This window comes from Pseudorca crassidens, chromosome 9 (assembly GCF_039906515.1).
Source record: "Pseudorca crassidens isolate mPseCra1 chromosome 9, mPseCra1.hap1, whole genome shotgun sequence".
Lineage (NCBI taxonomy): Eukaryota > Metazoa > Chordata > Mammalia > Artiodactyla > Delphinidae > Pseudorca > Pseudorca crassidens.
The window spans coordinates 50,259,301-50,272,600 of NC_090304.1; the positions used below are offsets into that span (position 1 = coordinate 50,259,301).

General features: G+C 46.2%; 1 protein-coding gene across 6 annotated transcripts in view; it reads right to left on the reverse strand.

Moving 5' to 3' along the window:
- Nucleotides 1-13,300, reverse strand: part of CLPB (ClpB family mitochondrial disaggregase) — a 169,289-nt gene that overhangs the window by 83,821 nt on the left and 72,168 nt on the right. For all 6 annotated transcript variants that reach the window (XM_067750221.1, XM_067750218.1, XM_067750222.1 and 3 more), the window contains one exon: nt 8,906-9,034. In XM_067750221.1, the coding sequence (XP_067606322.1) occupies nt 8,906-9,034 (129 nt within the window). The remainder of the gene's footprint in view (nt 1-8,905; nt 9,035-13,300) is intronic.

Sequence of the window (13,300 nt, forward strand, 5' to 3'; positions counted from 1 at the left end):
TCACGCCCAACTTACAGACCTTTCTCTCCTGAGCTTCAGACTCATTGTCCAACTGCCTGCCTCACATCTCTACAAGAGTGTCCCACAGGTTCCCTGGCTGGTCAACAGCTATTTATTAGTCACCTACTATATGCCAGCTGTGAGGTTTTTTCCTAGGAGCCGTGAATATGGCAGTGAAATAAAGAGACAAGGTCTTTGTGATTACAAGGCTTACATCCTAGTGGTGGGGAGAGACAGATGATAAACATGCAAACAAACATGATCATTTTAGGGACTGATAAGTACCATGAAGAAGATAAAATAAGGTAATATGACAGAAAGTGACTGGGGGGCTTCCCTGGTGGTGCAGTGGTTAACAATCCTCCTGCCAATGCAGGGGACACGGGTTCGAGCCCTGGTCCGGGAAGATCCCACATGCTGCAGAGCAACTAAGCCCGTGCGCCACAACTACTGAGCCTACGTGTCACAACAACTGAAGCCCGGGCGCCTAGAGCCCGTGCTCCGCAACAAGAGAAGCCACCGCAATGAAAAGCCCGTACACCACAACGAAGAGGAGCCCCCGCTCGCTGCAACTAGAGAAAGCTCGCACACAGCAACAAAGACCCAACGCAGCCAAAAATAAAATAAATTAATTAAAAAAAAAAAAGTGACCGGGGAAGCTATTTTACTAGGGTGGTCAGGAAGGCCTCTCTGAGGAAGGGGCATTTGAGTTGAGATCTGAATTTCCAAGGGGGAGAGTGTTCCCATCACTGGGAGAGGTTGGTACAGAGGCCCCGAGATGGAAAGGAGCTCAGTGTGCCTGAAGGGCGAAAGGAGGTCAGTGTCACTGAAGAACCGTGAACAAGCGGGGTGAGGGAGTGGCTAGAGATGAGGTCACAGAGACAGGAAGGGTCTAGATAACATAGAGCCTTGTAGGCTCTGGTAAAGGATTTGGATTTCATTTTGATTTCACTGGTATGCTAACAGAAGATTTTAAATAGCAGAAAGACAGGGTTTATATTTTAAAAAGATCCTCCTGGCAGTTTTGTGGAGGATGGATTCATGGAGACACAAGGGGAAATGGTGAGACTAGCCAGGAAGCTGTGGTGATCATCCAGGAGAACTGCATCGTGGTCCTGAACTGGGACTAGAGTTTGACTAGAGGCAAAAAAGGGATGGTTCAAGATGTACTTTAGAGGTACAGCTGACAGGACTTACTGAAGGACTTGATAGGCAGTGTAAGGGAGAAAGAGAATTCAAGGATAACTCTAAGATTTGTGGCCCGAAAACTAGGTAAATGACAGTTATCATTTATTGAGATGGAGAAGACTTGGGGGATACCAATTTTGGGAGAAAAATAGAAGTATATTTTGGCCATGATGGCACTGAGACTGAGGAAACAACTGGAGCCGGAGAAGTGAATTAAGTGGCTAGCTATCATTTCTTTTTGAGGACTTTTAACCATGAAGGGATGCAGAGAAATGAGGTGGCAGCTGGAGGTAGATATGGGGGTCAAGGGAAGTTTTTAGTTTGCTTTGTTGTTTAAGATGGGTGATATTAAGGCATATTTTTATGCCGATGGGAATGAGCCAGCAGAAAGGAGAAAAAGGATAATGTAGGAAAGACAGGGGATCACCGGAGGAGCAAAGTAATTGAGAAAGAGAGAGGAAATAGGAGTCTGAGACCAAAAGCAGAGGTGATCTTAGGAACTTCTTCCATTGCAGAGAAGGAAGGCAGCATACAGGAGTATAGATGCAGGTAGGCTGGTGGAAGTGGTGGTGGGAAGATAAGGTAGTTTCCTTATGACTGCAATTTATTTTCTCTATGAAGTGTGAAGTGAGATCATTAGTTTGGGAGTTGGGGAAGGCGAGTGCTGGAGGTTTGAGGAGAAAGAAGGTATATAAAAGTGTTCGTGATCCAGAACAAGACTGTGATTTTACTCAAGAAGTGTAGTGGGGTGGCTGGCAGTATTGAGTGTCTGAAATTCACGGACATAAATGTAAAGTGAGTCAAGTTAGCATGGTTGTGTGATATTTTTTCCTCCAGCAATACTCAGCTCTTCAGATACAGACATGAAGTAAAAAGAAATTGGGTTTAACTAGGGCTAGTGTTTCATCAGGTGGTTACAAAGAAGGGAGAGAGAAGCAAGGGAATAGTTAGAACACTGGACCATGGAATCTAAAAGTGGGAAGGAGGGAGGAAGAAAATGTTCAAAACCGAACTGGTCATTCCTCTGCACATCCAATCCACCCATACCTCCTTCCAGTATTCCTTACCTCAGTACAAGCACATACCATCTACTCGGCCATCCAGTCCAGGATCTGGACCTGATCTTGACTACTCCTTCTCTCTCACCATCTGATCCTAATGATTCTACTCCTAAATCTTTCTGGGATCAATCTTTCTCTCCTTTCTCACTGCAACTGCCTTGCTGTAGGTCTCACCTAGACAATTAAAATAGCTTTCAAATGAAATATTTTCCCTTTCTCCAATCATGCCCCTCCTAATATATTTTTCCCCTATTTTCTCTAATCTTTCTTTCAGGTATAACATATATACAGAAAAGTACAAAGAAGGCATAAGGATACAGCTCAAAGAATTTTCACAAGGTGGATGCATAACTAGCACCTAGATAAAGAAGCAGAACATTATGCACCTCTGAAGCCCTCATGTGCCCTTCCCCAGTCACTACCTACCCTCTTGAGGGTAACCACCATCCTGACTTCTTACACATTGGGTGATTTGTCTATTTTGAACTTTATATATTACAGTCCAGTCATATAGTTAGTACTCTTCCATGTCTGGCTTGTGTCCAGAAATGCTAGGTTGTTGAGATTCATCCAAGTCTTGTATACAGCAAGAGTTCATTCGTTCGTTTGTTCATTCTATTATTCCATTGCGTGTCCATAATTTATTTATCCATTCAACTACTGATACACATTTTTGAAACTTCTAAACCATCTTTCACATTAAACATAAATCTGATCCTTCCCTACCCTTAATCTTAATGGTTTCTCACTGGAGGATAAAGTTTTATGTCCTTAGCAGATCTTATGTTACAGGCCTTCATTATTGGTTCCTGCTTTCCATCCTTCAATTCATACCCCATAAATTCAGCTCTTCTGAACTACCTGCCGTGTACTGAATAAAGTATGCTGCTTTCTACTCCATACCTCTGAACATGCTGTTTCCTCTGCCTTTCTTCCTCATCCACCCAGTAAACTCACATGCATCCTTTAAGACTTAGTGTAAACACCATCTCCTATACCATGCTTTCCCTGCTCTCCCCAGAGATTTAAAAGGTCTTTTCTTTGTGATCCATCAGCACCTTCTATACATCTCCATTAATACATCAGATAGCAATTTTTTGCTAAAATGTCTGATTTCCTCACTGACCTATGAGTTCCTTAAGGGTAAAGACCATGTCTGGATCATCTTTTATTACCCAGGTGCCTAGGCACATGGGTGCCTATGACAGGAGAGATGCTCAATAAGTGCTTGAAAAATAAGTAAGAAGACTCGCCCAGGGGTTACATAGTACCGTATGTGGGAGCTGGAAGGGGTCCTTGGAATCAGCCACACTAATTTCTCCATTTTACTATGGAGGAGAAAGGTTTTGCCTAAAGCAGATAGGGTTTGCTGGTGGCAGAGCCAGAAGGTCTGATCTTCAGCCCAGGGCTCATCCCCCTTCCCTGCACTGCTGGCAAGAATCAGAGGGTGACATTTCCATAGAGGACAGCCTGGGGCAAAACTGATCCCCTTAACATCTGGCAGTGCAGCCAGATGGGCAGACAGTGAAGTGGAACAAGGAATGGAGCTCTAAGTTTCTAGCCCCGACAACAAAATAACAGGCTGTTAAAGGGAAGATATCAGCACTGGAAAGCTTCCTTGCCTCAGGCGGCAATGGTTGGGAATTTAAGGACAGCTGGTTAACACTGACAACTGAGCCCTGTACTTGGGCAGAGGGACATGGAAGGGCAAGAAAGTAGGTAGGAAAGAGGCTAAGGGAAGCCCTGGGGAAGATGCTATTAGGTTTCATAAAGCCCAGTGTTTCTGAGGTGATGAGCACTAGTGGCTGAAAAGGCAGGGGCACTGTGACTAAAAGAAGGAAGATAGCTTCATACATGAAGCTCTAAAAAGCCAGATATATTATGACACTCAGAGCAAGTGGGCCAGGAAGCAAAGACACCACATCTCCAGTGGCATCCAAATCTACAGTGGCTCTGGAGATTCCGGCACATCCAAATATGTACTAAACTATGTGCAGGGCATTGTGGCAAAGGAGGCAGGGAAAGTAAGGCCCTCAAATGACCTCAGTCTAGCAGCGGGGACTGGACCCAAATCACAGGGAACAGGGAAGACTTTAGAAGGGAGGTGGCATGAGAGCTGCAGACTGGCTGGTAGAAAGCATTCCACTAGGCTGAGAAACAAAGTCTTGAAGGGAAATGAGAGGCAGAAAGACCTGCATGAGTAAAGGCACTGAGGTAGGAACACAGAAGCGACGTTACGCTGTAGCTGGAGTATTAGGGCAGCAGTGGGAAAAAAAAGCTAAGTGAGGGTCAGACTAGAACAACTCTAAAACCAGGTTAACAAATTAGGATGAGTAGGATTCCTTTTTTTTAAAAAAAAAACATGAGCACTGGGTGCTTTTCAAGTTAATAACAGATATTATATGTAGAGGGCTTACTCTGTAGAACCTACACACGCCCAATCCTACAAAACCTTAGATGGTAGGTGGCATGCTCCCATTTCCATATGAGGAAAGAGAACTGCAGAGCGGTCACAGCTTAGCCAGGACACACAGCTATTAAGGGCAGGGCTGGATTCAGATCCTAACTCCACAGTTTATGCTCCCTCTTTGTGGTCTTTCTCACCTGGGGTTTCTCCTTTGAACCACAACTGGGAAATTATTTGAGTAATGATTTTCTCAATTCTCTCAAGAATGGTACATAACTCGTACCACTTTAGATGCCTGGGAGAGAAATTAATTCCTTGTGTGCAACAGACGCCTTAAAACATTAGAGCTTAATTTTCCAAGGAACCCTGGTTGAGAAAGGCTGCGTGACAAGAGATATGTTTTAGGAAAATCAGTCCGGCAGTGGGATCACATCCCTGGGAGGAAAAAGCTGCAAAAGCACCTAAACAGCCTCGGAACTACTGGGATGAGTCAGCTCCAGGGGCTTGAGGAAGGAGGCCCCCATCTTCTCTAATTACTTGTCTTCTCAGTTGTCCTGCCCTTCCTTCATTCCTCCAACCTTTTCTTGTACTTGGCAGTCAAGTACTGAAGCAGAGCCTTCCTGCTCGTAAGCCAGCAACCCAGGCAGAAGCAGCATCTTCAGAGATGAAAACCACAGAAGCCAGTGCACCCACTTTTCTGTGGAGGCTGGGGGTAGAAAACTGGCACTACTGAACTCAGAACTCTTCCACAGAAATCCATCTGGCAAACTCCTATTACTCTCCCTGATAAGGCTGAAGCACACCATCCTCTGGGAAGCTTTCTGTAACTGATTCCACCTCCCTGCTCACCAGGCAGAAGCAGGTATTTCCTCCTCGGTATCCCCACAGCCCCTTGTCCAGGACCCTGCTCGAGCATCTGCCTGCTGTCACTGCCTGTTTCCATGTCTGTCTCCTCTACCAGTCTGAGCCTCTCTCAGGGTCAGGGACAGTTTGCCAGATCCATCTTAGGATGCCCTGAGGTCCATCTCAAAGATGGCAACTGGCTTACCCAGAGTCACACTACAGAGCTGAGATCAGACACACTACAGGTCTGTCTGATCCCCAAGACTGTGTTCTTTTCACTATGTTTCAGGGTCTCCCAAAGATGAAGAAGGGCCTTTCTGTGCTAAGCACCCAGCCCAACACTGAAGAGTTCAGAGGCGGTGCTATCAGAGTAGACCAGACCACCTGGAGAGGCTTCCTTAGAGGTAGATCCTTGAAGAGTCTGAGGATCTAGCTGAGAAGAGAGGGAACACGATGGTGTTTTAGGCAAGATGGGGAAGCTGAGGGGCAGAAACAGAATTAAGAAGCCATTAGGTAGGAGTACAGGTTTCATGGGGGAGGAATGGGATTACAGCTGCCAGGTGAGAGTTTGATTTCTTTATACAATCGTGGAGCACCTACCTGTACTAGGAGCTTTTATAGATGTCATCACTAATCCTTATGCCCACTAATCACTGTGATATTTCCCAGGTGTTACTTTACAGACAAGAAAACTGAGGCTTAGAGAGTTAAAGTAACATGTCCAAGCCAACAGAGCTAGTAGCTGGGGAAGCTGGGATTCAAACCCAGGTTGGTCTGACTCTGAAGCCTAAAGTCCTTTTTATTACTCCATGCTGCCTCTTAAGAGGTCAGAGAACTTCCCACATTACCAGACTGATGCTGCTGCCTGGACCACCCCCCACCCCCAGCTCTCACGTGGGGACTGCTGATCAGAGGGCAAGCGCGGTTGCCCCCTCTAGCTCTAACCCTCTAAGATCTGGGGGCCCTAAATCCCTGTGGACTAAGCAATTTCAAGAACAAGGGTTCGGTGTTGACCTCGTGAGCACAGGCTGGCCCTGTGTCTAAACCTGCCTTGGATCTCACAGAGAAAGCCTCTAAGGTGCTGTAGCAAAGCCGGTGGCAAATATAGGCTAAAAAAGCTGGATGGTCAGGAAGGCAGGGCCTGTATTCCCTGAAACCTTCTGGAGGAGGTCAGCTGAGGTCAGAAAACTTCGGAAATGTCACTGACAAGAGCCCCTAGGACAAGGGAGCAGGATCCTGCCTCTCGGTTGGCTGGTCACACACACAAGCAGACCAAGAGAGGTCAAGGGGGGAGGGAGGTCAGAAGTTGGCAAGCCTGCAGGCCCTGAGTGATGGCCACTTGTTCAGGTCAGGAAGGGAGAAATAAGTGGGTTAATGGTTTTGGCCCTTGAGGCTGGGAGGCTAGGGCAGGGGGTGTAAATGGATTCTGGGTAAAAAGGCAGGTGGGTGAACTGTAAAGGTGGGGGCTAAGGGCATCTGTTCCAAGTCAACAAGCAAGAACCATGCCCCTGGAATTGCTCAAAGGGCCAGCCTTGGCCTGGGGGGTGAGGGTGGAGGGGTGCTTCATAAAAGGCCTGTGTTTCTTCATTTCAAAGGTGTTCGATCTGGAAGGCTGGGGAGAAGGACTCTTTTTAGAGTGAATTCCCTGTCTGCTTAGGGGCTGAGGGGAAGCAGGGAATGTAAACCACTGGACAATAGCTGGGGGTATTGATTGATTTTAAGGCATGGCAGAGAGAAGCTCCATGGTGAACACTGCAACTCCTAGCTACAGATGTCTCGTTGGAGAGCTTTCCAAAGGACAAAGTGAGTAGCATCTTGCTTGGGGACATTTTCTAAGTCTCTGCTTCTGAGAGCAATGAGTTCTTGCTCCAAAAGCATCAGTCATCCCAGGCGCCGTCACCACATCTGTGAGCAGTCCTGCGCCTCACAATGTACATGCCCCAGATCAAGGCACACTCTGGCTGCTCTGGGGCAGGTAGGTCCCTTGTAGGCTGGGGATATGGGCCAGGCCCGAGTCTTAAGTGAGTACGGCTGGGGCTGATGGAAGGTGGCAGGATTTGAGGGTTACTGAGAAATCCTTCCAGTCCAATCACATGACAAGGACTAGAAAATGATCTGGGGAGGTTGGGCCAGGGAGGCAAAGGCTCTGGGACTTAAAGAACTTTCGTTGAAGACTGGGTTTTGAAAAAGTGATGGGCTGCAAAGGACAGGTGGCAGAAGATACAGAGAAGAAAATCACACCTCATTTAAAAGAATCTATTTCAACCAGTCAGAGAAGAACTAAAATGGAATGGACTCCTAGGGAAGAAGTAGGATTCCCTGAGTCCCTGAGAGAATCCAAGGAAATGCCAGTCAGCCAGCTGTTGGAGAGGTTTCTGCCAGGAGAAGAGAAGTCAATCAGGGTAACCCAGAGGACTTCTGAGGATCCTTCTAGCTCCCAGGTTCTATGAAGAATGACCACTGACAAGGAATACCCTGGCGTCCAGGCCCAAGAGAGGGTCCCTAAACCTTTAAGAAGTGTAAGTGAGGGCATAAAAAGGCAGTCAATGCCTTACTCACTCTGGGGCCTGGGCACCACACATCCTGGCAAGATGCTTCCCTCCCTATTCCAAGGAGAGGCTGGAGTGGGATGAGGGAAAGTGACTGCGTGGGAGCCATCTGACAGGGTGGCAGGTAACTCTGTAGCGGGCCTGGACAGGACCAGACTAGCCTGAGTCTGGGGATGGTATGTATTAACCCTCCAATTAAATCAATGCTCTCTAAAGGAAGGGTATTCAATCATTCAGCAAAGAGTTACTGAGTGCTTACTGTGTGCCAGGTACTTTACCAGGTGCTGGGAATGAATCAGCCATGGTTCTTGCCTTTGCTTTCAGGGAGCTCAGAGTCAGGTTAGAGAAAAGGCTACTGAACACACAAAAACAATTCCAGATTGCAACAAGTGCAATGACAGAAAAGAGTAGGGTACCATGACCCAGAGTAATGGAAGGAGCCTAATTTAGACTGGGGTGGAGGTGGGATCAAGGAAGATGTCTTTGAGACTGGGGTTAGTAGAGATTTGAAGGGTCTCCCCCTTGGTCCACCAGCCCTGCTCTGGAGGTCACAGGGAAGAAGACAGGACACTTTGGGGGAGAGCAACAATCAAGAAAACTCTCAGAGCATGTGCAGACAGGCAGGATGGCATGGTACCTCACACAATCACAGGCAAAGAATGCACTCCAGCCACATGAGGGCATATCACACATGCACACGGCCACTCTCATGAAGTGCAGGCACCCTCGAGGCATTTCCAGCTCTAAGAGGGTAACAAGGCTCTGGGGAAGCATGGCATTTCCAGGGTAGAAAGGTTGCTAAGTCCTTACCCTCTTTCCCTGCCCCCCCGCCCCGCCCCATTCACCCATGACCTCACCTCCACCAAGCAGCTCCCTGACGGTGCGGTAGTCGTCGGCAAGGACAGCATAGTGCAGGGCTGTGCAGCCCTTGAAGCTGGCACGGTTGTTCAGCCGGTTGTTGAAGTCATCCTCTCGGGTGACCAGGACTAGAGGGACAGCAACACAAATCCTTCCATTAGCAACAAATGCCATGAGCTGCCAACCTCGTCTTCTTTCTCTTGGCATTTTAATTCCCTCATTCACTCATCTACCTACTTACTAAACATATAATGGCACCTACTATGTGCCTGGCCATCTGTGCTGGGAAAGAGGAGGTAAAACAGAGCCCATCCACAAATGTTTACTGACATCCATTATGTTGATAGGATTCACTTGGGGACACGGAAATGAATCAGACATGGTCCCTGACCTAATCTGACAAAGGAGGCAGACAGTAGACAGATGTTTACAGTATTGAGATAAATGCCATTATAGGTATAACGGGATGATATAGAAAGCCAGAAGGGAGCTTAGCTCAATTTGGGCATGGAGAGGATCTCAAAAGAGGACAGTCTTGAAGGGTGAAGAGAAGTTATCCAGGTGAAGAAAAGAAGGCTAGGGTAAGACTCGGGACAAGGGACTTCCCTGGTGGCACAGTGGTTAAGAATCCGCCTACCAATGCAGGGGACACGGGTTCGAGCCCTGGTCCGGGAAGATCACACATGCCGCAGAGCAGCTGGGCCCGTGCACCGCAACTACTGAGCCCATGGCTCTGGAGCCCACGAGCCACAAGTACCGAGCCCGCGTGCGGCAACTACTGAAGCCTGCGCGCCTAGAGCCCATGCTCTGCAACGGGAGAAGCCACTGCAATGAGAAGCCTGTGCACCACAACGAAGAGCAGCCCCCACTCGCTGCAACTAGAGAAAGCACAGCAGCAAAGACGCACAGCAGCAAAGACCAAATGCAGCCAAAAATAAATTAAAAAAAAAAAAAAGAAAAAAGACATGGGACAAGTCAGGAAAGAGACAGAGGCTGTTCTTAGCAGAACAGTAACATACCTCCTCTGTGCTCTGAAGACGTCTACAATCTAGTGAGTATTTAATATTTCGTAAAGAACTTTTAAAATTTATAAAAGCCATTAAAAATTTGAAAGTACAAAGAAGAAAAAGCATCATTATCTCTGCAACTTGAGAAACTGCATTTAGTATTTTGGTACATGTCCTCTGATATCTATATCTACATCTATATCTATAGGTATAGCTATACCTGCATATATATCCTACAAAACTGGAATTTACTACATTGCAATTTTGTAATCTGCTTTTTTTCCCTTAATAAATGTACTGTGAACATTGTTTTTGAAGGTAGGAAGAATAAGCATTTCATGTGTCAAAGAACCAAAAACCCCCAGGCTCACTCTAGTGCTAATATTAGTGAGTCTCTCTCTCCAAATTGATACAAAAGAACCTAAAACCAGTTGCATCACTCTAGGTTAGGTGACCAAACATGTCCTTGTTCACCTGGGACAGTCATGACTTTTGCTTTTTGTCCTGAATGGTCCCACTCTGGACAATATTTGGAAGGCTACCCAACCTCTGGGCCCTCCCTTGGGAACTGAGCCCCCGTGGAGCGATACCTATGCTGCTTAGGTGATGGGGTTTCTTTCTGCCTCATGCAGAAATTATTGAAGTTCTTGCCTTATGTTCCCTCCTGAGCTTAGTTCATTGGAGGAGGAATTTGGTTCCTACCTACCTGTACCCACTCCTCCCCGAGTCCAGGGCATAGGGCCTGCAGAGGGCAGGCTCCTCCTACCTCCCACTGGATAAAGGCGTGTAATTCATAACCTTGCCTATGTAGTCAAAAGCACCAGACAATTCTGAAACCATTCTTTTCCAAGCTGTCTTGGAATGGAATCTATGCATTTTCCCCTCCTACAAAACTGAACTTGCTATTTAAAGTCCCAAAAGCCAGAAGACTGTCATGCCTTTTCCTAATCCTAATAGATTTCACTTACTGACCTTCCTCTACTCTGGCTGACATGGTCATTTCACACAATCTATTTAATTCTCCTAACTACCTTATATAGTAGGCATTATAATTCCCATTTTACAGATGAAAGCTAAAGCACAGAGATCATAGAGCTAATAAGTGGTTAAGTGAGGATTAGAACCCAGGTTTAATCTGAGTCCTCACCCTTTTTCCCCATCACAGCATGCTGTCACTCTCATTTTGCAAATGAGGGAATCAGAGCCCAGATCCCAGATGTTCTGGTCCCAGCCTTGGCTCCTACTCCCTCTTCTTTCCCTGCTCAAGTGAAGGTGCCAGCACACTCTCTGTGGAACTTGCCCTAACAAAGATCAGCCTGAGGTTTGTAGCTAATACCGGATAAGCTTACTTAGGTGGAAGCATTTCAAATGTTTGGTCAAAATGAAGTTGTTGGAGTGTGTAACTGGGGAACAGACCACACTTTCTTGTGGTATGGTGAATCAATGGTCCATCAGCTCTTCTGTAGCAGTCAGAGGCTCTCCTGACTGATGACCTCCACCCCTGGAGTTATCTGACCTTTCCTGGAGCAGGGAAAACAGGAAGAAGGCCTCTGATTAGCTAACGTGTAAGTCCGTTGTGCAATGGCATCTGCATTTTTCTCATAAGAGCCCTTTAGGATCTAACTCAGAGATTAACTCTTGGTCACGAACAGTCTCATCAAATCATGGTAAGGGATCTTGTTTCCAGCCCACTGCAGATTAGAAGAAGCAAACTAGAAGGCTAGGGAGAAGTCTTCAGAATCAAGTACGCTGATTACAGTCAAGTGCTGACCTGGCAGGGAGGGAAAAGAACAGCACAATATAAAGCTGAAAGAGGAAGCCACAGAATACAGTGCCTCAAGAGCCCCTAGGGCACCACTGAATTGCCACGTAGGACATTAACTGCTAGATATAATGATGAACCTGACGAAAAGTGATAGCTGGTTCAAGAAAGCAGGAAGGGTATAATCCATTTTACAAAGAAAATATATCATTCATTCAAAATATATCATTAATGAACACCAATGCATGGTAGCTTCTGGAGATATACTAATAAGACACACTTCTTGACTCTAAGAAGTTAACAGTCTAATGCAAGAATCAGACCACTGAATGGACAAATTATAACACTGTTTCACGAGTGCAAGACAGAGCTATACACAGGGTGCCTACCATAAAAAAGTAGATGAACTCAAGGGACACAGCTGGTCTATTTGGTTCAGGGACAAACATCAGCAGAGTGGCAGTGTCACAGCCCAGCTAATAAGGAATGTCCATGAAGAGGGCCCCTGCTCCCCTCTGAGGTCTCATCACTTACCATCCCCTTCCTAATGCTCTTTCTTGCCTCTTGGATTTTGCAAATACTATTCCACAGCCTGGAACATTTCCCCCTCTCCCATGCCTTCAACTGACTAACTCCAATTCACTTTTAGGCCTCTGATTAAAAGTCATTTCCTCTAGTGATTCTTGCTGAGTTTGAGGTAGTTACTCCTCCCAAGAGCTTCCCTAGCACTTTAGGCATTTCCCAATTATGGTATTTATTACCCACTCCATTGCAATCATCTGTTTACTTGACTACATTCCCCACTAGACCAAAAGCACAATAAGGACAGGAAGTGTGACTGTCTTCCCCACAGTTGTATCCCAGTGCCCAGTACAGTGTCTGACCATAAATATGTGCTTAACAAATACTTGTTGAATCAGCAAATGCATACCTAATACATAAATAAGGCCCTAATATTACCTTGTTTTGGGAATAATAATAATAATGCCAGCCAGCAGTATTTAGTAGAGGAAGTAGAGTGCAGCTGTTAAAAAAGTGAGCTCTGGAGCCAGACCACTTGTGTTTGGGTCCCAGTTCTGAATTTACTGACTGTGTAATCTTGGGTAACTCACCTAACCTCTCCATGCCAAGTTTCTTTACCTGTATGCAGAGATGGTAACAGTGCCCTCTCATGGGATATTGTAAGGATTGAATGAGACACTGTGAGTAAAGGGGCTTGGAACAGGGCCTAACAGTACCTCTTAGTCAATGTCGGCTATTATCCTTACTGTCTAGTCTTGTGCTTCCAAAAGTGTATTCTCTCTGTGAAAAGAGGTTTGGGGAACCCTGCATGCACTTTTCCCCTCCAAAAGGCACAGTTGTGAGTAAGAACCATCTGTTTAATTTGGCATTACTCAGCAGTTTTATGTCTGACAGCCTCTTTCCACCCAACCCTTGTTAAAATCCTGCAGTACTGGTGTTCCATGGAACACTCTTTGGAACTGGGTTGTGCATAACAATCTGTAAAGCACTTCATTTACTTATTTATTTCAGAACAACCCTGTGAGGTGGAAGTTCACTCTCCCCATTTTATAGATGGGGAAGCTGAAGTTCAGCAGGGTGCCACAGTCAGTCAGCGGTGGAGC